We start from the raw sequence: 27390 nt of genomic DNA, 5'->3' as shown, positions 1-27390 counted from the left end.
TATTACAATATTGTTATATACCTGATTTAATATCATGAAGAGTAAAATTAGTCTGATGGTCTTCAGAGTAAGTTTTCTAGCTAAGGACTGCAAGTAGGAAGCTTTATAACAAAATTAAGCATTTATGCCAAACAATCAAAAATTCCCCTTTTGCTCATAATAAACCACAAGAGTGAGACATCTTTTGTGTTTACAACTGACTTCCTCCCACCCCCTAACAGAGGCTTAAAGTTTGCATATGCATCGACATCCCTCATGTCTCAAAGCATAGCTATGCAGCCTGACATTTTTAAACGTAATTTTCCTAAGATATAAAAAGGAAACTTCCTAAGCTGCATCTTTAACTAGAGAAGCTGAGTTGTTTTTATTAGTATCAGCAGAAAAAAAGCTTCTTCAAAATTCAATTGTCAATCTTCAGAAAGACGAGTGTCAGATGTGCTGAGAACTAACCCAAAGTACTACAGTTCAAATAATCAGAAAGGTACAAAAAAAGCACTCACTTAGGAAAGTTATTTATTCAGCTTAAAAGGTGTTTCTTCCCAAGGAACTGCACTTTCCTTTCAAAGGCACTTGATCGAATAGGAGAATTAGGTTCATAAAATGGATTCATTGCAAACTGAGGAAAGAAGAAAAACTCATAAGTATACACAATATCCAGAGCGGGGAGAAAAAAAAAACAACAAAAAAAAAACATTTTCAATGACAACTAGTACTAGTTTTCTGACTAGTTAGTGCCATTTAAAGCACAGAACACACAAATCCTGATTTTCAAGTAAGTCACTCGCCTTTGTATTCTCCCAATGTATGTGAAAAAAACAGTAAAAGATCCTAGTAAGATCTTAGTAAAAGATCCTAGGAAATAATCAATCATGACACTGGTGGAAACTTCACTGTTGAAAAGTGGCACCACTTGAGTCTTGGTAAGAGGCTGAGATGACCATCTTGAAATCAATGTTTGCAGGTGCTTCATCTAGTAGAAACATATCCTTGTTTGAAAACATGGGTTACTCCTACTTGAGACAGTCCTTTACTTTCATTATCACCATAAGTGATAAAATACTGCCCCAAATCAGTAGAGTAAATGAAAAAAAAATCTGAAGTGGCGTAATTTATAAAGAATTTAGAAAAATTTACTCTTGTTAAATAGTAGTATAGTATTTGTCATGCATTATCAACTGTAGCTTCTGCAATAGGATGGATGCTTTTTGCACTAGCCTAAAAATACATGGTAGTATATACATGTTTAAGCACGTACAACAGAACACACACTTAAAAACATTACCAAGAGTTCATAAGAAATTGGTTCTTACCTTTATATATAAGTCATAGACATCATTAAAGAAGTTCTTTATTCCATCTTCTTGTCTTACATCATGAAGCATTATAAATCTCATATGTAAAGCCATTAAGGACAACTTAACATTTATCAGCATTCCTCCAAGTAATTTTACAAATAAAAAAGACAAAATTTAACACATCTTTGAGATAAATATTTACACCTAATTCTGCACATATGTAAAATGTTTAGCTGTACATGAAACAGCACTGACTCTATGGGAGAAATCATTTAAAGAAATACCTGAAGCACTGAAATTTAGAAAGTATTATGTTTGCACTTATATTTTAAAAATCCTCCATTTGAAAACAAAAGGAATCGCCTCTGCACTCAAGCTTATTATTTTTAAAGATAGACTATACTGAATTGGAATGATCTTCTTGGCAAATTTGCCCTACATCCCTGAAATTATAATGACATTCAAGATTACTTGCTATAAATAATAATAAAAAATGTTTCACAATAAACACCTTCAGGATTACATTTTCAAGATTACAAGATCAAACTTTGATACTAGTTTGATACTAGTATTTTCAAAATACGGATGATTTACACCAAGCATGTTTATCGATGCTTTTTCTCTGCAGAACTATTCAAATGGATATAAGTAAAAGAAAAGTTCACACAGACCCTTCTCATACCATTCCCCTCTCATTCCTCTTTCCTCTACTTCATGTCATCCTCACATTTCATTAAGCTATTTCAATTCCTCCAAAAAGGAAAGATCTTTGCCATCAGGTCCAATCTGCAGTAACAGCTGTGCCTACCAACTTACTTCCTCCTGAAGTTGGTGATTCTAAGAAAAATAGCTGAAACTAGCAGAGAAACCTGTTCTAAAGCCATTGCATCTAATTTTTCACTTTCTGTCAAAAAGCTACGTAATTACAGGAAGAGAGAAGAGGGAAGGAAGGATATGTCCAGCTGTGACAAAAGCAGAAACAAACCACTCATTAAACTTGTCCACAGTCTTCAGATACATGTTGTTAGAAAGCCACATGTTCTCATCTACTAGGTCAAGAGCCGCATGGGCAATGAACTGGTTGAGATGGCGGTGATCATCCTAATACATTTTTGGAAAACAAAGGATTACTAATTCAGGAAGTTAAATCCAAACGAAAAATTGCTTAAGCTGCTAAACAACCAGTGTTCAAGTGGCAGAAAACAGTGCTATAAAACTTCACGTAACATATAAGCCATCTTTTGATTAACTTAAATTGCATAACTTGTAGTTACAATTTTTGATTTCAAGATAAAAAAGGTGAAGCAACACCAAAATAGTGTTGGGCACAGTAGAACCAATAAAGCCTGCTTTCTGTGCATTTATATGTCAAGGAGTTTACATATGGATTCCCTGACATTTACCAACGGGTAAACTCATTCACTACACACAGAGGTGCAAAATACCAGTAAAAGTTGTGTCGAGAAAGTCATTTACTCAATCATACTAGAACATTAACAGGCATCCACTCAGAAGAAACATGGGATTAAGCCATCCTGTCAGTGTCTATTAGAGTGGAAACAGCAGCTACCTTGCATGGTTTCTTGTAAGCCAGGGTTACTGTTAGTGCTGCTCTCGTGCTTTCAGTACATGATGTTCTTCTCCCAAAAACAGTTTGACTCAGACCGCTAACAGCTTTGCCAATTCTATAAAAATACCCTGAGCAACAGGCTAAGCAGCAAAGCTCAAGGAGCAAAAGCTTGTGCTGATTTACGTGTACATGCAAGGTGTTTACTTCAGGAGTGCAGGGAATTTGTTCTTAAATGGTATCTCTCTCAAACAAAACTGATAGTTGCCAATGCTTGCCATTTTTTTCAGTGCATATCAAGTTTAGATTCTCTCAGGAGTAAACTTAGGGTCACACACAAATGCATGCACTTTTATTCTGAACTGTAATGATTGTCTGATGCAATATCACAATATATAGATTTGTTCTTTTCCCACTATATACTGAGTAGTCTTACATTTCTCATACTCTCAAATCCATATTAGCCGATATACATTTTAAACCTTCCTTACTGAAAAAAAGGATGACCACTAAACAAGGGCTAAAGGTTTTTTTTTTTTTTTGGTACTATAAATATTCAAAGGAATAAAATACTCCTTTCATATTTATACCCCTTACTTTTCCTTATTACTGTGTATGGATGCCCTAAAAGAGAGAATGACATTAAATGGCATTAGACAATGAACAAGCATAATAAAAGCACTACACACTGACAGTAATAACTGAAGCATGATTAGCATATATTCTTCACAATAGTGGAATATTTAAGGAAACCATTTTTTTCCTGGAGAACCAGCACAATCTGTCAAGGAATTTTAAAAGACTCACTACTGCAGAGTTCTGCTCCCTATCACTAAGTTTCTGTAAAAGAAACAACAAAACAGTGGATCCTAGTAAGACTTTTGACAACATTTAGTTGTTTTCAAAACGCTGCAAAATTATCAGAGAGAATGCACCACAATTACATCACTGAGTATTATGGGAAAAAATAAAACAAAATGACCAAAAATTAAGAGGGACACACACCTTGGATTCTACTTTTCCAGGAGGTAGAAATTCCATTTCGAATATGGGATTATCATGATGACCCACAATGACGAAGTAGAAGCTTCCAGACATTCTTCAGAATACTGTTCCTTATAGAAGAGATGTATGTGCTTTACTAACAATGCCACTTACAAACTCTTAATGCATCTCAAAGTGCTCCTAACAATCAGCCAACGTTATGCCCATGCACATGTAGTTCTGGTTAAAAGCAGATAAACATTTGCTTAGGTAGGCATAGTACTAAAAAAAGGGGGGGGGGGGGCGGGAAAAAAAAAAAGAAAAAAAGAAATAGCTGGAAAGCCTATCATCATCTGGAAGTGCTTCTAATTGCTACTACCCAAAGACTTATTCTAGGGGCGATAATGAGTCAGTTTGTTTACTGACTGCACTCCCAGTAGTGCAGATGTCACTGACCGTCGTGAAAAGTAAACACCGTCGTGAACCAGTCTCTGAAAAACATCATCTTTTTCGTCCCGCGGGCCCTACACACGATGCGGAAACGTGGGACGGGTGGAGATGGGGACCCCAGCGATCTCCGCGCATTCACCACCGTCCCCCGCACAGCGTGGGCCTCACCCCACCGCAACCCGCCCCGGGCGAGAGGCCTGAAGGGCTCACTGGAAGGGAGGGAGAAAGAAGTCACGGCCCAGCGCCATCCCGAGCGGACGCGGGGGGAGGGGATGGGGAGAGGCCGCCCCGGAGGCCTCCTGACTCCTACCGCGAGCGCGAGCTCTCCAACGGCTCCCAACGGCCACCTGGAAACGCCCCGGCCGCGCGCACGCGCACGCGCACCCGCCGCGCCCCCGTGACGCCCGGCGCCGCCGCCAGTGCCGGAGCAGCTCTCGCGAGAGCTGCCAACGGCCGCTCCCGCGCCGCTACGGGGCGCCGCGGGGCAGCTCTCGCGAGAGCTGCTGAGGCGCGGGCTGGTGGCGGGGCCGGTGGCGGGGCTCGTGCGCGCCCGGGTGCCGCTCGGCGCTGCGCCGCCCCGGGAGGCCCCAGGCGTCCCCTCATCCCCCAGGTTCCCCGCGGAGCAGCGCGGGCGGGAGCCGGCGAGCTGAGGTGCCGGGAGGCTCTCGGGCGGGTGTCGAGTCAGCAAAACTATGGATTTTGTTTTATCTTTATTTATATTGTTGTCTTTCCCGGTGCCCTAGGTCAGGATGTCCTCGGCTGAACGGGAGGCGCTGTCCCAAGATGAGCTGCGGAAAAGGCTCTATCAGACTTTTAAGAAGCGCGGTGTGCTGGACACACTCAAGGTGTGTGGTTTGTGCCCAGCCGTGGCTGCTGCACTACCAGTGAAAGCCGGCAGTGAAATTCGTCGGGAATAACTGCATTTCCTACTGTCCCCTCCATGTATTATTTTTCCGAGCAGTGTAATCCATACTCAGCTTTTCTGCCCCTTTTTTTTCCCATATACAAACGGGCTTTCCATTGTGGAATGGTCTTTGCAGGAAGGCTAATAGTTTCCCTAAGGCCTCTCAAGTTTCCATGTTTGCAGTGAATGTAAAGTAGAATGGAGAAGAGTAGATGAGCCTCCACGTTGGAAAGGAGCATCTAGATCACAGAGGCTGTTTGCTACTGTATATATATATAGATATATATCTTTTTTAGTTCATATGTTTTATGTCAAACTCATTGAAGGGGCAGCATTCATAAGCTGTTCTTTAAGAATGCTAGTGTTAATCTTACAGCAATTTTCCTGAGTGAGGACTGTTTGTTTTCTCCTTTAGTGATTCCCATGCCAAACAAGTAATATTTGAATCACTGTCTTGTTTGGTTTAACTAAATCTGTCAAGTGATTTGCTATTCACATCAGTCTTTCTGCTTTGTTTTCCTTTTCTAGAGGGTTATGCATCCTAATATTTTATTGCTTTGCTCAGCTGGGTTTCTAGTGGATTCCTGCAAATGCCCTTGCATCCTCCAGTGAGAGTACTGTCAACCTTCCTGTCATCTTTCCTGACAATCACTGCTGCTAGGAAGTCATGTGCCTTGGTTGATTGGGGCTGCACATATGCTGAATGGCCAAGTGTTACCTCCTGTCAAAAAGAATAACTCTATAACAGCTGGATTTTTTTTCCCCTTTCCCTTTAGTAGGGACAAGGATTTAGCCCTCTGGTGTTTTCCACCTGTGCTTTGTCACAAGACTTGTAAGAGGCTGCTAGTCTCAGAGACAGCTTTATCTGTCAAAGTTAGTTGAAACTGGACAAAGGCAGAAGTTATTGAGGGCACCCATTGTAACAATGTGTCAGGTGTCTTCACTTCTGTCAGGTACCAACCTTATTTCCATAAAAAGCCCTGCTAACACATCAGGGCATTCTAGTATGAGCTAACTGTGATAAGCTTTGGTAGACATCAGGTGTTTCATTTTTGGAAGCATACTGTTTCTTTAACCAACTTGCGAAGCTTTGTCAGTGTTGCCCAGCTGCTGTTGACAGCTTAAAACACTGTTTCTATCACAGCTTTATAGTTTGCTATAGAACTGTATAATTACAGAATGAAAGTTATTTTTTCCTCTTACAGTTCTTCCTTTTTGACTTCGTGTTACTTCTTTTTCTATCATAGTACACGTCATTACATTGCATTTGTTATTGAATATTTGTGTGATTTCGAGTACCAGGAGGCATTTTTTGATTAATGCACTTTTGTTTCCCTGCAGAATAATGGAAGATATTAAAGCACTGTATTTCCTGATTTATCATCTAATTTCGCTATAGAATTCTTGGTTTAGGTGCATTTGTGAGTTTTTCAAGCATAGCTGAAACAGCTCACATTAGATGGGCTTCATATAAGCAGAGAGGAGGAGCACAGAAAAGGGGTCATCTAAAATGATGCTGGGGCAGGAAGGTGCTGGCGTGGTGCTCACGTGGGTGTTTGCACAGGTAACAATATTTCTTCTCAGTGTTATATTTTGAGGGAAAGTCAAACGTCATTAGCACCACTAGTGAGCACTGAAGAAAACCACGGTGTCCCGAACAGTCTGAATTTTACCAACGTTAGTCTGCCTCCCTTTCTATTAAATAGGTGATAATGTGGCAGATACAAATGCAGCGAGACTCCCAAGGGCTTTGAAAAACAAAAACTTCCATTTTCTCTGTTTACCTATTGTTAAAATTTCTTTTCTGTACCAGACACAGCTACGAAACCAGCTAATCCATGAATTAATGCACCCGATTTTAAGTGGAGAGCTTCAGCCACGCACTGTTGCAAGTGAAGATGGCTCACTTTTGATCACAGCTTCCAACAGTTTGGTGGCAGATCATCTGCAGAGATGTGGCTATGAGTATTCACTTTCTGTTTTCTTTCCAGAAAGTGGATTAGAGAAGAAGAAGGTAAGCTTTATTCTATTTTAATTTACCTCTTTTAAGATTTTTAGGAGCTTTGCAAATATTAACCTTTCAGCATAATTGAAAAATTCCCTTTTGTGACAGCGCAGCCTCTGATGAGGGCTATTTTCACAAATACTTTAAAACTGTTTAAAAAACTTTTTTTGTGCCATGTGGCAGACTGATTGAACTGATCCTAATTAAAAGGAGACTTTTTTTTTCCTTTTCCCTCTCCCAGAAAAAGTGTGGTCCACAGTCCATTTAAGCTGTTCTAACAACAGGCTGTGGCTGGAAAAGAGCAGTCCTGGCCCTTCCTTTGTTTCCCCACTATTATTACTTCATATTGTGATGAAGATGTTTCTAAGGGAAAATCAAATTTTCTGCGCTACAAAGAGATAAGGTGTCACTTGGACTACCCAGCTGATCTGCTTTATATGGTGTGGCTACAAGTGATGCAAGTAAAGCAGCAAAAGCCTGGGTCCAGGTGGAGGAGAAAATACAACCATCTCTTCCCAGCTTCCGTCCCTCATGAGGTTGCACACTGACTGCCAGATATCTTAGATAACAGAAATAGTAAACATACTACTAGAGCAGCAAGCCTCAGGGAGTGATACAAATACACTTACAAATACAAAGTGATATATAGATCTTTCTCAGATTGAAAGTTATTCTATAGCAGTGTAAAACAATGGCTATTACATATTTGAAATGTTTTAAAGATAGTTAACCCTCTCTAATTCATCTTTTTTTGTCTTTCTTTTCCCCTCAAAGCTGTTGACTATGCAAGATCTTCTTCAACTAATCAGGATCAATCCAAAATCAAGTCTTTACAGATCATTGGTAAAATGATTTTTGATTCAAAAAATACACTTGAATTACAGTTGTGATGGAATAGGCTGGATCTTTCACCATCTTTTATTTCTTACAGACTTTGAGAACTCAGAAGGAAAATAAAAAAGGTACATAATATTTAGATATGATGAACACAAAGATAGTCATGTCAGCCTTGTTTTGAGTAACAGAATAGAAGCTTAAATTCCTTGAGTATGCATTTGTGTTGAATAATTTGGATTTAGTAGGATTTTTAAAGATACTTACAGTACATTAAGATAATAAAAATTGTATTTCAGGATGGTACATTCGTATTTTTGATGTGGATGAAGTGTTAGTATTCACCTAGAAACTAAAATAAATGACCTAAGTGTATGAAAAAAAAACCTGTAATCAGGTATTGCATTTAATGCTCTTTGGAAGTTTTGCATTCAAATGTTGCTGAGTTAATGATATAATTATAGTAAACTATTAATATTTTAATAGTTTTATTTTTAATATTTTAAATATTAATATTTTATTAGCATTGATTTTATTTAATTTTCACTGTAAATTGGATGATTTTTCTTTGTTTAGTGATTTTTTTTTCTTTTTAGTTATTTGCTTGAAAATTCAATTTGATACGAACTTTGGATCTTGAACTAATGCTAACTAATGCTTTGGATCTTGAAAGGTTTTCTTATGCAGATCTTAATGGAACTGATTGAGCATCATTTAAGTAGGGAAAGTCATGACACAGAAACTCAGACAAGCTTGATGCCTCCTTACAGAGAGTCACTTGGTAAGTGCAGCATTTGCAGGCAAGGATTCAGCAATATTTTAGTATTGGATAAATGGTAAGGATGAATAAACTGGATGAATGGTGTTCATTCATCATTTATTCATATAGTAATAAGGAAGGTTGTACCCATCACTCATACATTCTTTTCTCACCTTTCTTAAAATAAGATTAAAGCCCTATTCTCAATTCCGTTATTGTTCATATGTTTTCTTAGGTGTTCAGTTAAATTGTTGATATTATATGCTGAAGTATATTCAAGAAAATGTAAAGGGAACTGCAAGCGTTGTTACTCCATGTTGTTTCTCTGCTGTCATGGCTGTTTCACTGTGTGGATCTTTTGGTGATGCTCCTGTTCCTGTGCGCTAAGGAGCTTTATATAAACAAGTCTCTGCAGTCTTTGGTAGGACAGCTGTGGTGACTGATTAATTAAAAGTATTTCAAATATTGTGTTTTTATAGCTGAGAAGCTTCAGATGATTGATGAACAGTTTGCAGACTCTTATCCCCAGCATCAGAAGTTTGAATCTTTGGAGATAAAACTTAATGAATATAAGAAAGAAATAGAGAAGCAGCTTCAAGCAGAAATGTATCAAAAGGTATAATTTGAGTCACCAAACCTCAGGACAAAATTTGTTAATTTTAACTTTGCAGCTTACATTTTTAAAGTTTATAAAAACTGTTATGAAACAGTTTAATAATGATTTATAATAAATACAAAAGGGTAGGTTAAATCAATTGATGATGTAGCATGTGCATATTTTCCAGTCATCTTTTCTTGTTAGACATATACAAATTCGGAAATGTGCCTTATTTTTTTTTTCTTTCTTAATTTGGTAAAGTTTATTTTCACTTTGATTTTCTCTGTTTTATTTTATGGGGAAAGGTTTACTCTGCTTAATCATAATATTTCTTTTCTTCACAGTAAGATTTTGAAGCTTCAATTTCAGTAGAATGCATAGTGGCCAAGAAAAGCTAATTGCTGCTGTAAAGTTTGATATAAGTTGAGCTAGTTTTTGATGCTGATTAGAATCTGCATACTATTTCAAAACACTGAACATAAAATTTAAAATCAAAACAACCACAATATTTTTATTTTCTTTGTGGTTTTCTTCTTACTAGGATTAAATTTAGAGCTCTTTTGGAGACTTTCCCTGTACTGCAGTTCTCTTAATTGCGTATCTTTTTTTTTCTGTATGATTTTCTGTCAAAGTCAACTTTTTCTTTTTATGCTGTGCTAGAAAAAATTACTTGCTGGTTATTAATTATAATATTTAGGTGCAGTTATAAAGTCACTTATGCATATAAATTGTTTGAAGAGATAAGTTTGTTTATTGTGATGAACAAGTAAAAGGATGAAGAATTAAATTTACAAAACTAGTGCATTTGATCTTCACTCATTCTCAGCAGTGAATAAGGCTCTGTCTAACTAGTATGCAAAGCATGCTGATTTGTGGGTAGATTTTTCTCTGTTTAAGCAATGCAGTTTCAAAAAAGAAGACTGGGATCTTAATACAGTCTAGAAGTGATTCATATCTACCTGACTTTATATAGATTATTTAGGAATGTGAAGTGAATTAGTAGAAACCACTCTAATCCAAGTTGTGTACCAAGAGGCTGTACTGTCTCACTGTGCCTTTTTTTTTCCCCTCTCACAGAATTTATGCCCACACCCAAACTTCCTGATCAGACATCTCCACTGTGCTTTCTTTTGCCTCTCTTAACCTGCTTTTTTTGTCTCACGATTTTTCTGTAATTCTCTTTTTATTCCTTTGCTCATTGTTTCTCCAATTCCTTTTTTTTTGGGAGGGGGGGGGGGGAGGAGGTATGAATGCTTCCATTTCTCCTAAATTTATATTATACTTGTTTTTTTGTTCTTCCATATGTTGCATGTAATGCTTTGTATGAAGGCATGTTCAATGCAACTCTTCTGTAAATCTGCAGGATATGGGCTTTGCTGTTAGTATGCTTAAGCTTTCTAATAATCAGTGACTCAGGACTTCCATTTCTGTAACTTTGTTTATATGGAAACATGCTTTTTTTATGTGTGTGTTCCAGTGAAATTCTGGATTCTGGTGTTCCTGAGTGATTCAGGATCAATCTGTTTCTGCCATTCACTGCATCACCAGTCAAAAATGTCAAAAATAGAGACTCTGTAAAAGGAGGAATTAAAGAAAGAATGTGGTTTCTTCTTAATTTGCCTTAGCATATAACTTCTGTAGTATTAAATTTCAAAGGCTGCTAAAGTAAATTCACATTGTATGAGTAGGGATTGTATGTTCATTTGAAGATGGACATATTTAATTCTCTCTTCTCTTTCTGTAAAAGCTAGAACATTTTAAAGAAGTCGAAATAGCAAAGATTAAAATGGAGGAGAAAGTGCAAACCCAGAAAGAAATCTCGGAGCTACGGCGAGAGTTTGAAAGGACCCATCAAGCCAAGTCTGAAGCCCTGATATCTCGTGAAAAGAATGCTATCGAGAGGCTTCAAAAACAACAAGAGGTAAAGTTCCAAATATATGTATTTTTTAGTGTAGTACAAGTGATTCAGTGGATTGATTAAACTGTTCCTTGTTCTTTGGGAGATCTACATTCAGATCTTACTTGGCTTATTAGTGAAAACTTTTAATTTACTTTTGTTCTTATAAATAGGGTAATATCATTAGCAGCTACACAGATGCATATGGATAAATATTTAATTAGAGCTTGGTAGAATAGGAATAATTCTGCAAATGGATTGAAATGTGATATTTACTTTAAAATCTATTTTAATGTATTTTCTGAATTCAGGCAGCTGAAGATTTGCTTAATACAAAGCTCATTGATCATTCACTTTTGTTTGATTCCAAACCACAGTATTTAGTTGAAGTAGAATCCTTCCTATTAATTGAAAGAATTTATAAACTAAATTCTGCATAGTGAGGTTATACCATTGCTACACATGGTATTTAGTATTTTCAGTAGCTTTCTCTTTGTTTCAAGTTGTCACCTTGTTTCTCTTTGAACACTTCGTGTTGATGAGCTTGGGCAGGCTGTTAACACTCGAGTGTCGGCCGGATTGCTAAGTATTAATGCAGTACACAACACCTACTACATAGTCTAAACTGCATCTCAAAGACTCTAATACTTTCCAGTTTTTGACAGAATGCTTTGCTTGCTGTCCTATTGCCCGTTTAGCTAGCATTCCCCCTGCTGTCTGCAGTAGACCTTCCTCCTGCCATAACTTAGTCATCCACCAACGTTGCCACCTTCCTGCTCATGTTTTCCCCTGCTTCAGAGCACCAGGGGGTTCATTACTGAAGCAGTCATGTCAGGCTCTAAGCACCCTGCTATTGACCTCTTTTCAGTCTGAAAATTAAACATTTTATGGCTGTTCTATAAATTTTTTTTCATGGTTATATCCTTAGAAGCTTGCAGGATAGCTGCCCGTTTTATGCTATCAATCCTCTTTAGGCATGAAATTAATTCAGTAATTCAGAAAATAGGTGGATCAGCATATCTGTCAAATGTTATGTGTGGATATTTGGTTGCTCGTGTCACATTTTGCACTTTCACTTCCGTAGAGACTCTTAACAGAGACCAGCAGCTCTACCAAGTATATTTGTGTTAAAAGTAAAAGGTCACTTAACCCTTTACTAAGATGATTTTATGCTCAGGGAATACAGCTTGGCAAATCTATTCTTTGCATAGGAAAGAGCACATAATTCTTTCAGCATATGTGCAAGACTTGCAGATTTGATAGGAGCATCCCCAGGGCAAAGAAGTCATCTGTTTTATTTCTTCATGCACTTAGTGTTTCTTTGGAGAGAAGTAATATGTTGTGAACAATAGACGCTCTTCTTTTTCTTTTCCCCCATTGGTAAGAAGATATGTGACTTCTGGTATTAACATGCTCATCATTAGTATTCCTCTAACAGTTTATTAAATGTATGTATAGTGAAAGTAAAAGGATTGCTGGTTGAATCACCAGTTCTTTAATCAGGTATTTTAGCATTTCTTTTTTTTTTCCACTGTTTTCTTTTTGAAGAACATAAAATTGTTTATTAAAAAGGTATATGTGAACATTTCTATTCTGTGAATAATTTGAAAAGAAAACTTTAAACTTATGTAGTTTCTTAAAATGGAAGTGTTTACTGATAGGTGGTAATATCTGCTTCCAAGACATTTTTACTCAGATTAACATTAGGATAAGGGAGAAAAAGGGGTAATTATTAAATTCTGCATGTTACTTCAAGTTGTGAATATATAAATAGTATTTATTGCAATAATACCAATTCCCGAAGAAGTTCCTTGAAAGTTTCAACATATTAAACAGCAAATACTGTATAAAATATGAACTAAAGATAATGTTTTCTCATTCAGATTGAAGCAAAAGAAGTATATGCTCAGAGACAAACTCTACTGAAAGATATAGAAGTCATAAGAACAAGAGAGGCAGAGTTGAAGCAGAGAATCGAGGCCTTTGAAATGTGAGTTATTGATGGGCATTTGCAGTACTAAATGTTGCTCCTGGAAAGCATGCTTCAAGATGCTGCTGCTTTTATGAAGTTGAAAGAGATTTTTATCTATACCAAGAGTTGTGTGTGTGTGTTTCAGCAGCACTGTATAACTGTCTTTCTTAGCAGGGAAGCTCAGTGGAGTTTTGTTTAGTTTTGTTTTGATCTAATTTTTTATTTTGTTTAATCCAACCAAAACAGGGAGGCATTGCAATTAACCAGACTTTTGCTTTGCAGTTCAGGGAGAAGGGAACATTATGCAGTTGTAACACTGAGGCATATAATCCTACTTTTCCTTTAATATCTGCATAATGGATGTGCTTAATAAGATCAGTTTCCTTTGATCAGTTGATTGATTTTTTGCCAGGTTTTCATTTAATTTTCATTTAATATTTTATTTAATTTTTAAAATTTGTTTTAATTTTATTTTTTTCTGCAAGCCAGCAGAGGGTGCTGATAGAGTAGCATGCTCCACATTATCTTTTCTGAAGACTTTTTTGTGTGGGAAACTGAGTTACAGTTACCCCAGGATAGCTGCATAATAGATTGGTGCTGGATTTTAAATAGGGTAGTTTAGCATGTGCCATTGGTCTTAATGACTGACAATGACAGATTCTGATGGTAATTTTTCATTACTCCAAGCAAGCACATTACCCTCTGAATTCTCTAAATTTTATTAAAAGAAAACCAAAAATCCCTCAAAATTTGACTTCAAAACTGGTCACTGTTTGTATATTTATGAACATTTCAGAACTCAGAAACTTCATGAAGAAAAAAATAAAACTATCGATGACGCACTTCGACGTCGGGAAGTTGCCGTGAAGAATATAGAGGAGACTTATGACCAAAGACTTAAGACTGAACTCATGAAGTAAATTTTTCTTTGTCTCTTAACACGTTATTTCCTAAGAAAATAGAATAATAGATTCTGTAGGATTTATGGATCAAAATGTAACAAGGCAAAGACTTAAAATACACATAAAGTTTTTTATTTTTATCGGTCTGAATTGTTTAGGTTATTGCTTTTGTCTTGTTAGTGAGTGGTCACCTGGAGGTTACCTGATGCTGCAGTGCAGGCAGGTGCTCTCAGAATGTCATTGCTCGTAGTTAGGTGCAGAAATAAACCTCGCTTTCAGATAGGAAGGTCAACCACGTGGCTGATACGCCGTGATTTATTTGCAAGCTGAACGAGCAACGGTTAGCATGAGCTATCAATCAGTAGTAGATATTGACTGTGTTGACATATCTTCATGACAGCTACAGAAGAAAGATGTACAGGGTGGGTTTTGGTAAGAGCAGTGCTTCAGCTGAATGTGAGTTAATTCATTTTTTTGGACAGAGGACAACCTAATGCAACTAATTGATCCACCTTGGTTAAGACCCATGTACTTTATTTTACCTGTGTAGTCCATAACTGTTAATTACAAGTAATGCTTGTAAGTGCTTTTGCTTCGTGAGGCAAATGAAGTGATTTTAAGGATTAACTGTTACCTAGCTAATTTTGTCAACATACAAAATATTTTAGGCTTTCTGCAAATGCTCAAGTAGATAAAATCCATGTCCTTGTTAATCCCTGATGAATAGTAATGAAGAGCTACTATTTAGTGTGGAGAAATAATGGTATTTATTAGAAAAGTAATAGCTTTGGTTTTTTATTATTATTACTAAGTAAGCTTTAAATTCCACAACTGTCAGAAAGATTTTAGTTACATGGGCCATTTACAATTACAAGATGGAGATAGAGATACTTGATAACATTAATAATCTGATATTTCCCAATCATACAAAACACTTGAGTATTTTTAGCTCTTGTAGCTTTCAGTAAAACTGAATGTTGAGGTTGGATGGCTGCTCGGTTGAGCATAGTTGGGCAGTACTCAGTGTCCAACTGATGGCAAATGCAGAGCCCTAGGGAGCCAGTACTGGGATTTCAGCTGTCCTCTACCTTCATCAGGAGCCTGGATGATGGCAGTGCATCCTCAGCAAATTTGCACATGGTGCCAGGTTGAGGGGAATGACTGCCACAACAAATGGTGAAGTTAGTGCAGAGGGACTTGGATAAACTTGGGAATTGTGCCAGTATAAATCGCAGGAAGTTTAATAAGAAGTGTAGAGTTACACATTTGGCACCAAATAAAGCTGGTTAAAGCTGATCTAATAGTATCCACAGCTACTTGAATTCAAAACAGTCTTTTTTTTTTGTAGCTATTTTTCATATATTTTGTAGCTTGAGAGTGGTAGACAATCTGGTGGGTAGCAGTGGCCCTAAGTTGTGGATTGGGGGGTTGAATTTTAGCGAACAAACATTACCAGTAGGATAGTGTAGTATTGACACAGATTACCCATGAAGACTGTGGAATAATGCATCTCTCATAAATTTCTGTGGGAATGAATTTTGTCAACAAGTAATTGTGTGGTTGTAGTTTTAGTCTGGGAAAATTTGGAGCTTCCCATCCCACACATGCGTATGTGCTTTGGGAATATGTAACTATTTTTACATCTAGATACCAGCTTGAATTGAAAGAAGAATATATAGCCAGAACCAGCAGAGTTACTGAAGATGAGAAAAAGAATAAAGGTAACTTATCTCTGAGATAAATAAAGTCTCTGTTGTTTGTTTCAAGAGCTTTTACCAAGAAGCCTCAAAACACTGTTTAGTAAAACAAAGTTTGGTAATAGTGACAGTTCAGTGTAAGTGACAAGAGAGCTAGACAAGTGACCTAGAGCAGGATCCAGGGACAGGTCAACAAGTGCTTGCAGTTCAGAATACAGTGGGAACTAATAAGCTGGTATTTCACACGGAGGCTGCAAAGCCCCCCTCCTTTTTCAGAGGGTTTCCCAGCTCCTCCTGAAGTTCTATGAGCTTTTTCTCTAATTGAATCTGGTACATTCTGGTGCTGTACCCTCAAAGGGTTGCCAGTGGCTACATTTATCATGCGCAAGATGTTTAGCTAAAGCTGGAAGAAAAACAGCTGGAACAGACGACATATTTAGACTTTTAAGTCAGGATCATGTGGAAGAATTGTATGCATGTGAAATCATTATTTAATTTTGATTGAGTATGTGTATTCATTGTGCAGACAGTGATTTACTTAATTTTGAAGGAATATGTTTATATGTGTGTGTCTGTGTGTGTGTTTACATATGTGTATATAAGTCTTGAATTAAATTGCATGCTTGTTTTAGCAACTTCTTTTTTTTCACTGATACTGTTTTTAATGCAATGCTCTATAATTTTAGTTAAACATTTGTAATCCTTCTTGCAGAGAAGGCTATTTTTTTGCATGAAGAAGCCATTGCTATTAACTCAAAAAAGGAGGAACTGAAGCAAGCTATCTCACGTACTAAAGAGCTTGAGGTAATTGTGAATGTGAATATAGAAGAGTGAGATTCTGATTGGTTCATTTGGGCTATACTTTCAAAAAAGAAAATATGAAATAAGTCATTGTTAACTAACACAGATTTGTTTTTTTGGGGAAACAGCTTTTTAAGATTCTGAAATGTTCTTTGTCTGCAGCTGGATTTGGAGTCAGTGAAGGCCCAGGTTCTGCTGGTAAATAAACAGAATCAGTTGTTGACAGAAAAACTGAAAGAGGTTTCAGATTATCCCTTGCTCAAGGAGGAGAAACTGGAGCTCCAGGTGCAGAATAAAATACTTAGGCAACAGCTGGAGGAGACTCGCAGTGACAACCAGCATCTCAGAGACAGTTAGTGTGAATGATTTTGTAAATTTCTTTTTTATGTTTTTCTACAGGTACTCTTTTAGAAATTTGCATTAAAAAGGATTTTTGTGATGCTTACTAGTTGTTCACTCTAAACCTCAATAAGGTTTTGGGACAAATTTAGGGCAAATTGGGACATAACAAAACAATTTATGTCCTTTTGTCCCACTTTATGTTTTGTTATGGGACAAATGAAAAAAAAAAAGTCCTTCTAAAAAAAAGAATCAGAAAGCTTTGACAACTTGATTTTATGGTGACTCTTTTTTCCCCTCTGTTTTTCCCCTTCCCCTCCCTGCCCTGCCTTAGATTTCTTTTCCTTTCCGTAAGTTTTAAACTTAGTTTATGCCTGATGATTGATTAAGGCCACTCTTATTTATGGAATCACAAAGTTTCATGTGTGAGTTCAGTTTTCAGATAGGTTGTAATATTTGGGTGAGTTTGAGTGAACTATGGGTGAACTATGTAATCTTTCTCTACTTTTTTTTTTTTTTTTCTGAAAAGCATCTTTAAATGATATTGCTATCTTTGTTTAATTTAGAAAATCCTTGACAGTAAATGTTTTTTTTCTTAAATACAACTGTACAATGCAAATTCTGAAATAAGAGATAACTCTTATGTTATTAATAATATCCCATTCAGCTTCTGAAAAGAAATGATACAGTAGTTTCATCCACAGCAGTAGTATTGTTAATAAAGGTAAGAACAACTTGACTCACTTTACTATATTTATGAAGTGTGCATCTAAGATTATGGCAGAGTCCAGATATGCACCCATATCCCAGATGCATCCCGTACCTTAGGGAAGGTAGGCATATGCATTTTGTTTACATAATAAGAAAATCCTGGTATATTTTTAAGTGAATATAACAACAAAAATTTAGAGACTTTTATAGAGCCAAAAAAAAAGAAAAAGAAAAAAATACTTAAATGAAATCTAATTGTGGAAGATTTGTTATGGTTTCAAAAACAATGTAAGTTAAAAAAAAAAAAAAAAAAGTGAACATTCATATTGTCAAATATCTTACGTTTCTCTTTCTTGAAAGAACTTGCCCAGCCATCAGCAGAGCTTCTGGCCTGCCAAGCAGAGTTGAGAAGAATGGAACATTCTAGAAAGTTGGAACAGGATGAATTTCAAAGTCACAAGCAATTTTTGGAAAAGCAGCTACAGAGTGAGGTAAATTATTATTTCAATCTAAATAGTTTGAATACTTCTAACTGTCATCTTGATAACATTTACCATTGTGTGCATGTCATTCTGAATGTTACTGGAATGCTTTGAACTCTCCTTTTTTATGTAAACTACTTAGAAAAAGGCCACAGTCAATCTTTTCCACCTTTTAAGCTGTCAGTACTGACTTTGTATGGTTTACTATGTATGTATATTTTGATTTGACCTGAAAAACACTTGGAAGGAAACAGGCATTCAGCAGGTCAAGATATTTCTATTTATACAGATTATGTGCCCCTGCCCCTTCTTCTTCCCTACCCTCCATCTCATGTAGGTTGAGCGTTGTGCCCAGTTGAAGACCCAGCTGTTGGACTCAGAAGCTACTATCAGAAAGTTAAACATGCAGGTTGAAGAACTGAAACTGCAGTTGAAACAAACACAGGCAGGTTTGTATCTCATACAAAGGAAGCTCTTTATAAATTGCTTTTATCAAACCAAAATGAGATTTTCCAGAGGCTTAAAAAGATCCATGTGCAACTAGTAAATAACCACTACATAGAATTTCAAGTTTAAAATGAGTCTATTTAAAGAGACAGTTTAAAATGCAAACTGACCCAAACTTTCTTCCCTATCAGAAAAGATGAAAACAAAAGGGAGAAATGAAAACACACCTACTTGAATATTTTATTTTTTCTTAACATTGTTTATGTTACTATTCAAAATAAAGACATTAATACTTGCTGATAGCATAAATCCCCCTATTCCAGTGGGTGTGTTGTGTTTTAATGCTTTTTCATTCTTTTATGTTCACAGTAAGAGTAATCAGTTTGAAATTATCATGTGTCTCAATATTAAACCTATCTTTTTGACAGCTGTAGTCGATGCTGTTAACGTAAGCTCCTCATATCGGTATTAGGAATTTGCATAACGCAACTCAATTTTCCTAATACCTGTAGTTCTGAAGATGCCGATCTGTCAGATTTCTGGTTATCAAGATGAATTCAAGTTTTGATACAGAAATTTTAATTAAAAATAAGAGATGTAAGAAACAGTAATTTAAGGAATCATGCTGTGTAGAACTGGTTAATAAGAATGCATATTTTAGGTAGAGCCTTACTTGAAGGGAAAAGGGATATATAAAATAATGAAAAAATATCAGTCATAATTTGCGTATAAAAACCTATTTGTATGATTACGTTACATTCTCAGGATTGAGATTAGTTTCACGATAAGTTCATTTTGAGTAAATAGGAATTTAAATGCTCTCCTAGTTTTTCTAATCAGTTACGAGTCTCTGTTCCTCTCGCGCGTTCTTGACCGTGTAGCTCTAGAGAACGAAGTGTACCGGAACCCAAAGCCTTCACTTGTGGAGCGCTCTCTCCTTGACCTCACTGATGACAGGATTGTGCCCGCGGATATTTATGTGGATAGTGCGTTCTTGAAGGCCCAGGTCATGGGTGAGGGCATCCAGGGAAATGCTGGGGCGAGAGCCGGGTATCGCCAGCAGCTGCCGGCACGGAGCGCTTCTCCAGATTCCGACCTGGAGTGCGTGGCTCAAGCCAGGGCTAGGATAAAAGAACTAGAAAAAGAGGCAGAGTACTTGGAAGAAGCCTACAGGAACTACCAAAAGAGAGTGATCCAGGATGCAGCTGCAAGCAGAACATCAAGAAAGAAGCAGTCTCCTTTGCTTCCCACGTATGCTTTTAGCAGAGCCCCCTTGACTACACAGCACGAACATCTAGAGGGCAGCCCCATCTCCCAGCACTCCCCTCTGAGCAGTCCAAGAGGCCCAAAATACATTGGAAGAGTTGGCCAGGTTGAAGTCTTAAATCCACTCACACCACCACACAAAAGAGTATCTTCCTCAAGACGCCTTTCTTCCACTCCTGTTTCCAAAATGGAAAGAGATCTCAATAAAAAGAAACTTTCTGATGGTAAGCCACTTGTTAATGTGGTGATGTTAGTGTTTTATTTATTGTTCCTGCTCCGTGATTGGAAGATGAAGATGAAATGGTGATAATCTTTTACTCATTTGTTATTTACTGATGGGCAGGAGAAGACTAGAGGCACAATTTGTTAAGTAAATGGAGTATCAGTTCTTCACAAAAACAGCACTGAATAAGCCCTTTGAGGGAGGCTATACATATTGCACTTAGTTTAAGTAGTTTTAAAAATAAGACTATGCTATATTATTCACTGTGCTTGGTTTTAAGCATAATTATTTTGCGAGGTTAATTATAATTTCCTAACTTTAACATCCCTCTATCTGTATTCTCCTCTTTTCCTGTAGCAGCTGTAGTTACATGTGCACATGTCCATGCTTGGAGTATTGCAATTTGCTATAGCTATCACATGTTATTTAAATAATTTATTTAATAATATTTTTTAAAAGTGGCAGTAATCAAAAAAGCAAGCAAAAGAGGAAACTGCAAATAAAAGGAAAACTTCATGCAGTTTCAAATCTGTCATACACCTATTTCTAGAATCATGCAGTTCTTGTCTGCAAATCAAATTCAATATAAGTAGGATGAGAAAAAAGTAAGGTAACAGGGATGATAAGAATCAGCTTCTGTATAGAGAACTTCTTCACATCATAAATAAGTTGTGGAATTTATCAGGCAACAAGTATAAAAGCAGGAATAAAATTCCTTGCCAGGAGGAGGACTCCAAAAAATTATGGATCGCTGAAAGTTGGGGTAGGATGGGGTGCCAGAGGTAGAATGTTTCTCTTCTTATTTTTAAATTTACCTGTTCCAAATGTTTAATAATGGATATATGTTTTTTTCTTAGACAGATTACAGACAGTCTATTGTAGCTGTTTCAATAACATTCTGTTATTGAAAACTAGAGCTTGCAAAACTGTCTTTATGTTAGCAGTCAGCTTTTGCATGAATTGCTTACAAGCAAATCCTGCACACGAAATATCTTTCATTGCAGTAAACTTCATTGCAGTACAGAGCTGTGTTGTAAATTTGAGATGTCAGAATTTAAGTTCTAAAGCTTAACAATCCTCCTTTTCTTTGTACCCGTAAGAGCCTAGTTGCATGATGGCAGCTTTATTTTTCTGTAGGAACAATTCCGTGTTTAGTGCACAAGATTGATTTGGTTCTGGAGAGGAGTAAGAGTTGGTAACAAAGGAGGGTATTGCCTGACTTTGCTACTGCAGAAATGGAAGGTAATTTGTGTGAATATTATGCATAGATATTATGCTTTCAAGGTGAACTAAGCCAGTTACTGCTCTGGAGAAGTCTTTTTCTACCTACCTACACAGGCATTTTGTAAATTTGATTTCTTCTTCCTAACTACAGTACATTTCACATGTTATTTTATTGAATGACATCATGTTTGTTTCAATTAATATTTCAAATTTTACGGCCTTTTTTTTTTTAAGTCCCTTTTGCCTCTGTTTTAAGATGATTAAATCAAGATGACATTCTTCTTCCTTGCTTATGAGAATATTGTGAGTGACTGTGTCAAGGCCTATTAGAATACAAATGCTATATCTGCCACTTTCCTTTATCTTTTAGAAAGTTTACTCTGTTGAAGAAGTTAAGTAAGTTTAACGTTGTTTGTTCCTGATAAACCCTTGGCAATTGTTATGTTAACCTCTATGAAATCTTAGTCTTGTTTAAGGTAACTCGGAACTTCCCAGGTTATCTATTTCAAAAGAGCAAATAGTTTACATTTTTTTCGAATATTCAGGCCACCTCCAAGAATTTTTGAAAATAGTGTATGCTTGCATGCTTTCAGGTAAATTTTCTCAGATTTTGGCACCTTGGAAGCCTCTAACTGAGGCTGTAGGTATCTTTATTCGTACTGTATTTTTTAAAAAAATATTTTTTGATCTTTCGTCTGCTTAATAGAATTTATTGCATCAAGTATGTACCATATATTTATGTAGGCACTGATGCAAAAGAGTGACTATTCCTATATTTATCAGCATTTTTTTTAAAATTATTGAGGAATGGATCTGTGTTCTCTTTTGACTTGCTGTAATTATTGGTGTTTATCTAGTAAAACACCACAACAGGTACTTAAGTTCCTAGATTTTGCTTAGAAATAGCTTTTTGTTTCAGAAAGTGAGGAAATTGTGTAGAGAAGTAGGAATTTAGGTGAAATTCTCATGAATAGAAAAGAATGAATTGATGATCAGAAAGTGCAGGTGGTATTGGTGGAATTTACAGGTCCAGGCTGAAGGACCTGAAGTAGAACAAGGGCTTTGGAAGAAAGTAACTTTGGAGAAGCTAAGGAGACTGGTGACAGGCTTCCTTGGGAAGATGCTCAAAAACAAAGGGCGAATTGGCAGTTTGAACAACACGCGGGCTGAATTAGGTGGAAAATTGCAATGACAAACCAGCTGTAAAGTGCCACGCAGTGATTTATGTGCTGACAAGAATCAGATTGCTTCCCCTTTAATATCCGTCTGCTCCGTAACGGGAAAAAAAAAAAGTTTCAAAAGGCTTCTGATACAGAGTGCTTTTATATTGACATATACGTTGTACTGCTTGCCAGAGGTGACTAGAGCACTAACTGTGCTTTTGCTAGAAAAACCTAAGTCGTTCTGGAACCTTCCGTGGAGTTTTTCAGTGCAGTTGAGGATGTCAGTCTGAAGAGCTCAGAGTAAATGTCAAGAGAAAAATTACCCAGTATGTGAACCCGAGAGGTTTGCTTTTCCTTGAAGGGAGCTGTGCTGGAGTCCAGTCATGTGTAAGAATAAATTCCAGCTCAGCTATCAGCAGCCACCTTCCAAGGATGGGAGGAAGGAGTTGGGCTTTCTGTGGTGCTTGCAGTTGGCAGATCCAACAACTATTTTACTATATAATCTGCTAGCTGAAGGATGTGCTTTTTTTTTTTCTGCTCAGTCTTTAAATTAGCTAATATATTTGACTGCTCTCCTTCCCCAGCCCATGCATGTGCCATATTTTTCAGGCTTTGCCTATTGGGAGGGAGTAAGCCCAATTCTTGTCAGAATAGTCAAATTAGGAAAGGATCCTTTTTCTGTTCTTCCCAATTTACTGTCTCCCTGTCTCCACTCCCTGATGTTCCTTGGGCAACAGTGCTGATAAAGTAATAAGGGGCATGGGTCAGACAGCATGAGAAATTGTTCTCAGCAAGTGGTTCTTTGCTTCTGGTAAGAAAGAGTGAGGTTGGCAAGGCGGCGTGCACCTCTCTGTCTTTCGTGAGGTCAGTGAGTTGATTCCAGGCGGTTCCCTCCACCAGCAGACACAGCCAGTGCACGAACAGGATGTAGTCCAAGTGCCCGGCTTCCCTGGAGGCCATTCCTGCTCTAGGATATAGAGGCTGTCCGCAGCACTGCTCTTTCTATTAAGCATTAGTCCCTTGTTCTGATGCCTTCTGCAGACAGGCAAAATATACTTTTCTTTACGGCGCCAGTCCTTTTTTTCCTTGCTTTGTTGCATATGGAGAACGATAGACCTGTAAATTGCTCTTCCCTCCGCATGTGGAATGGCACTGTGGAAGTAAAACTGTGGGGGCAACCCCTAGTGTAAAGCATCCTCCCTCTGGCGTGTGAAGTGCACTGTGAATGGTGCACTTCTATACAGACATCTGAAAAAACTTCAAGCAGGGAAATGTTCGTAATGACTTTTCCTCTATCCCTAGAGCTGGATTTGAATAGACAGCACTAAAAAAGAGGAGAAGAATGCTAGTGCTTGCTTGCTGAGTGATACTGAGTTTTGTGGGTAAAAGGAAACCAAGTAATGAGACGTATGCAGCTGCACAGGAAAAGATTGCAAAGCAAAATTGAGTTAAAATGCTGGACTTTGCAGTTTGGATAAAATATTTTTAATACCTGGGTACCTTAGGTATCTTAGGAAACCCGAGACGTCTTCAGTCATACTGTCTGTCTGTTATCCTTTCCTGATGACCTTACCACTCTTACAAAGGGGATAAAGTCTTCAAAGATTTCTTTTTTTTGCTTTACTCATTTTCATTACTCATTTTCACAAATCTGTAGAAACTGAAATATCCAGGTTCGATTTCCTAATGAGCGATGACTTGTGTGAGACCTAGGCATTAGCTTTGGCTGGCTGGCAATGGCATCCCTCGCTTTAAGTCAGTGTCAGTAACCTCTTCCTCTAATGTCAGCGTGAGAGAGATTCTGAAGTGCTGAGTAAAGGCAATTTTGCATGGGAAGTAGAGGTATAATGGGGAGCTGAAGATGAGGCTTGGTGAAGAATAAGTATATGATAATGAACGCTTGTAAAAGAGAAGTTATAGTAAAGTAATTGGGAAAACAGTCCTGGCAGTTCTGTAGCTGACAGTCATTTATTTAGCGGCGTTATTGCCTAAAAACAATTACAAAAATAATTTTAAAAGTTTCTGCCCTTTTTTTTTTTTTCCTTCTCCTTGATACTTTATGCATCACTAGTGGACTTCAAAGGCTGAACTCTGTTTTTTCAGATCTCTGCCACTGAGGAGGTATTCTCTGTTTTCATGCCAGGTTCTAACCTAGCTCTGAAGAGATGGAAGTACTTAGTACAAGAAAGTCTATATTAATCCTTTAAATGTTGATGCAACTTGTGCCATAGTGGTGGTCCTTGCATAGTCTAATTGTGGATATTTTATTTAAAAAGTCTTATTGTAAAGAACTGATTAATACAAATTGCTTTTTCTGTTGTTGTTGTTCTACAGAGATCAGTGGCTCATACCTTGCCTCTTCTCAGCAAAGTGTTGACCAGGTGCTTTCTCCAATTTCAAAACCAGGCCACCTTTCATCTTCTGAATCTATTCCTTCCTCACCCTCCAGTCGTGGAGAAAAAGCCAGGTAATGTTGTTTACAAAAAAGAATTTGGAACTTTTTAATAAAACAAACACAAACATACATCTAATTGTAAGACACCTGCTGCTTTTACAATTTGAGTAGACCATAAATTTCATGCAATGATAGAATTTTTCTAAAGTTGTTTCAAGAGACTCCTTCTTGAATATCATACCTCAAGAGGAAGTTCAAATAATTAAATTTCATTTGGCAAATATGACTTGACTTTTTCACTTCTGTTATATCTGTGCTTCTTAAGAGTGTGAAGTATGTGCAGTGTAATGCTTAATCCTCAAGTACATTGAGTATACCAGCAATTTCAGATTGTAGGATTTCTCAGTGGTTGTCAGTGTCTGCACTTTTCTGTGAGTATATGAGTATAAAAGGCAACTAGAAAAATTCCAAAAATTTCTATCTTGTGCTGTGACAAAGTAAAATATGATCGGTTTAGAAAATGTTCTGCAAGGTCTTTTCACTACTGTAACTGAGGAAGGGCGAAAGATTATTCTGGAGTTCCCTGTGCTGGAGAGGAATGGGAGTGTTTAACACTACCCTTGGAGCCCGAGAGAGGCCCTAGCTTGAGAAAGTGCTAGATGAAGGGCTAAGAAGCCAGGAACGTGAGAACGTGAAGAAACCCGGAGAAACTGAGGTAGCCTAAAGACAAGTTGTTCTTATGCACAAATTGTGCAAATATAGCAAATTGATAAATATCCATCAGTGAAACTTAGCTCAAATTCTGCTCTTCAAGGGAGTTAATTCTTCTGTTTAGAACTGTGCTCCTCAACACGTTAAGTCTGTGCTACTTCAGTTAATTTAAGTATTTGCTAAATTTGCTAAATTAGGATTTATGGGTTCTAATAAGGTGTTTTATTCTTTATTTACTGTTCACACTATTTTAGCACTAAAATGTTGCTCACAGTTTAAATTGTATGAAGCTTAGAGGTTCTTGGGCTCAAGGCAGGCTAACTTATCTTGCTGACTTTCTGACTGGTGTGTATCTTTATATACAGCTCTAGATTTAACCATAAACTCTTCTTTTTGTATTTTGGTTTGAACTCCTGTTATTAAGCAGTTCATTCATGTGTTGATGTTTTGGTGAACATTTGAAAGCACTGAGCACTTGAATTAAAACAGAGTAATGCAGGATCTTCATATTTCAAGGCAACCATTCTGTATCACTTGAAATTTGCTGCGTCAGTGTAGATCCTTGTAGAATTTCAGTTTGATTGAACTCTTTTTACACAGACTAGACTATTTGTAGACAGAACTGAACAAAAGTTTCACCAATAATAAATAACTTTTTGATTATTCACTGTTTTCAGAAAACATGCTTGCTGTTTTCTCCTAAAACTAAATCTGTAACATGCAAGTTAGCCACTGTTTACTTCTGTGCAATATCTATGAACAATCTTGATTAAATTTATTTGTTTATTATGTTTCAAATATGTGGGGAATATGTGCATACGTGTGGATCTCTGGATGTCAAAATATCTAGGGATTAGGTTCAGTTCAGCCTGGAAGTTAAGGAGGCTCAGTTATCAAGCTGAGATGTGCATCACTCACCCTAGTGTTCCATCTCATTGGACTGCACTGATCATTGAAAAAATTGTGTACTTTTTCTGTGCAAGAGTAACGCCTATTGGATGTTGCAAATGTGAATTTGAGATATTAATGGTCAATTAACTGGCTATCGTTTGGTGTATTTTATTAACAAAGATGCTCTCAGAGTTCCTCATCCTTGCGTGGATTATCTGGCAGTTGGTGTATTTTCAGTAGCTCTCTTTAATGAGCTCTAGGTAATCTGACATTTTTGGACCTTGTAGTAGGCTTCTCTGCCGGTGCTGTAAATATGATCCTGATAAGGTTAATGAGAACTGGTGATGTTCTAGGCTGCTACCACGAGAGCTTTGTTGCAGGAGGCAGTGTTGCCTCTTTTGGGAAGGGTCAACTTCATCCTTAAATTATTTGAAATCATTTTTCAAGGAGAACATAAGGCTACAAACTCATCACAGATTCCTGCCCAGTGGTGATAATCTGTCATCTTTTTCGTACCAAAACAGGTCTTTTGCCTGTGCTTGATCTCAAAGGCTATTGAGATTATGCTTGAGGCATGCCAAAACTCTTAAAAAAAATCCTTTAACAAAGCTGTTTTTCTTTCATTGCAAGTCTATTTTTACACCTGCAACTTGAATGACAATTTTCTGTTGGCTAAAACTCAGTAGCTTCCACTGACTGTGTAAGAGTTTAAATCAAGGCAATTGAGTATTCTCACTTCATTCATTAACAAGTTCAAATGCATCTAAAAATCTAAAAAAAAGTTTAATTTGAAGAGCTGGTTCATATGTCCATGTACCTTCTGAATAGGAGTCCTCAATCTTCCTTGCATGGGATAAAGAGATGGGTATCTG

The 27390-nt window shown here is 37.1% G+C and overlaps 2 protein-coding genes across 2 annotated transcripts in view; one reads left to right on the top strand and one right to left on the bottom strand.

The window, feature by feature from the left end:
* Nucleotides 1-496: 496 nt before the first annotated feature.
* On the bottom strand, nt 497-4008 carry TRAPPC2 (trafficking protein particle complex subunit 2). Its single transcript, XM_088520241.1, has 4 exons — nt 3868-4008; nt 2254-2396; nt 1311-1398; nt 497-616 (listed from the first exon to the last, which is right to left on the bottom strand). Exons 1-4 carry the CDS (start codon nt 3958-3960, stop codon nt 518-520), a joined length of 423 nt encoding a protein of 140 aa, XP_088376367.1. The 5' UTR covers nt 3961-4008; the 3' UTR covers nt 497-517.
* A 998-nt stretch (nt 4009-5006) lies between these two features.
* OFD1 (OFD1 centriole and centriolar satellite protein) overlaps nt 5007-27390 on the top strand; it is a 31657-nt gene continuing 9273 nt past the window's right edge. The window contains exons 1-16 of the mRNA XM_088520218.1: nt 5007-5141; nt 7014-7214; nt 7980-8048; nt 8137-8167; nt 8713-8820; nt 9279-9415; nt 11145-11318; nt 13178-13284; nt 14063-14182; nt 15816-15889; nt 16578-16669; nt 16829-17018; nt 18077-18207; nt 18536-18647; nt 19527-20135; nt 24856-24988. Of these exons, the coding sequence (XP_088376344.1) occupies nt 5046-5141; nt 7014-7214; nt 7980-8048; nt 8137-8167; nt 8713-8820; nt 9279-9415; nt 11145-11318; nt 13178-13284; nt 14063-14182; nt 15816-15889; nt 16578-16669; nt 16829-17018; nt 18077-18207; nt 18536-18647; nt 19527-20135; nt 24856-24988 (2384 nt within the window). The 5' untranslated portion in view covers nt 5007-5045. The remainder of the gene's footprint in view (nt 5142-7013; nt 7215-7979; nt 8049-8136; nt 8168-8712; nt 8821-9278; nt 9416-11144; nt 11319-13177; nt 13285-14062; nt 14183-15815; nt 15890-16577; nt 16670-16828; nt 17019-18076; nt 18208-18535; nt 18648-19526; nt 20136-24855; nt 24989-27390) is intronic.

This window comes from Tinamus guttatus, unplaced genomic scaffold, assembly GCF_059628265.1.
Source record: "Tinamus guttatus ecotype Peru unplaced genomic scaffold, ASM5962826v1 Tinamus_guttatus_pri_ptg000083l, whole genome shotgun sequence".
In the NCBI taxonomy this organism is placed as follows: Eukaryota; Metazoa; Chordata; class Aves; order Tinamiformes; family Tinamidae; genus Tinamus; species Tinamus guttatus.
The sequence above is the reverse complement of the archived record's forward strand: the minus strand, read 5'-3'. Positions and strand labels throughout refer to the sequence as shown.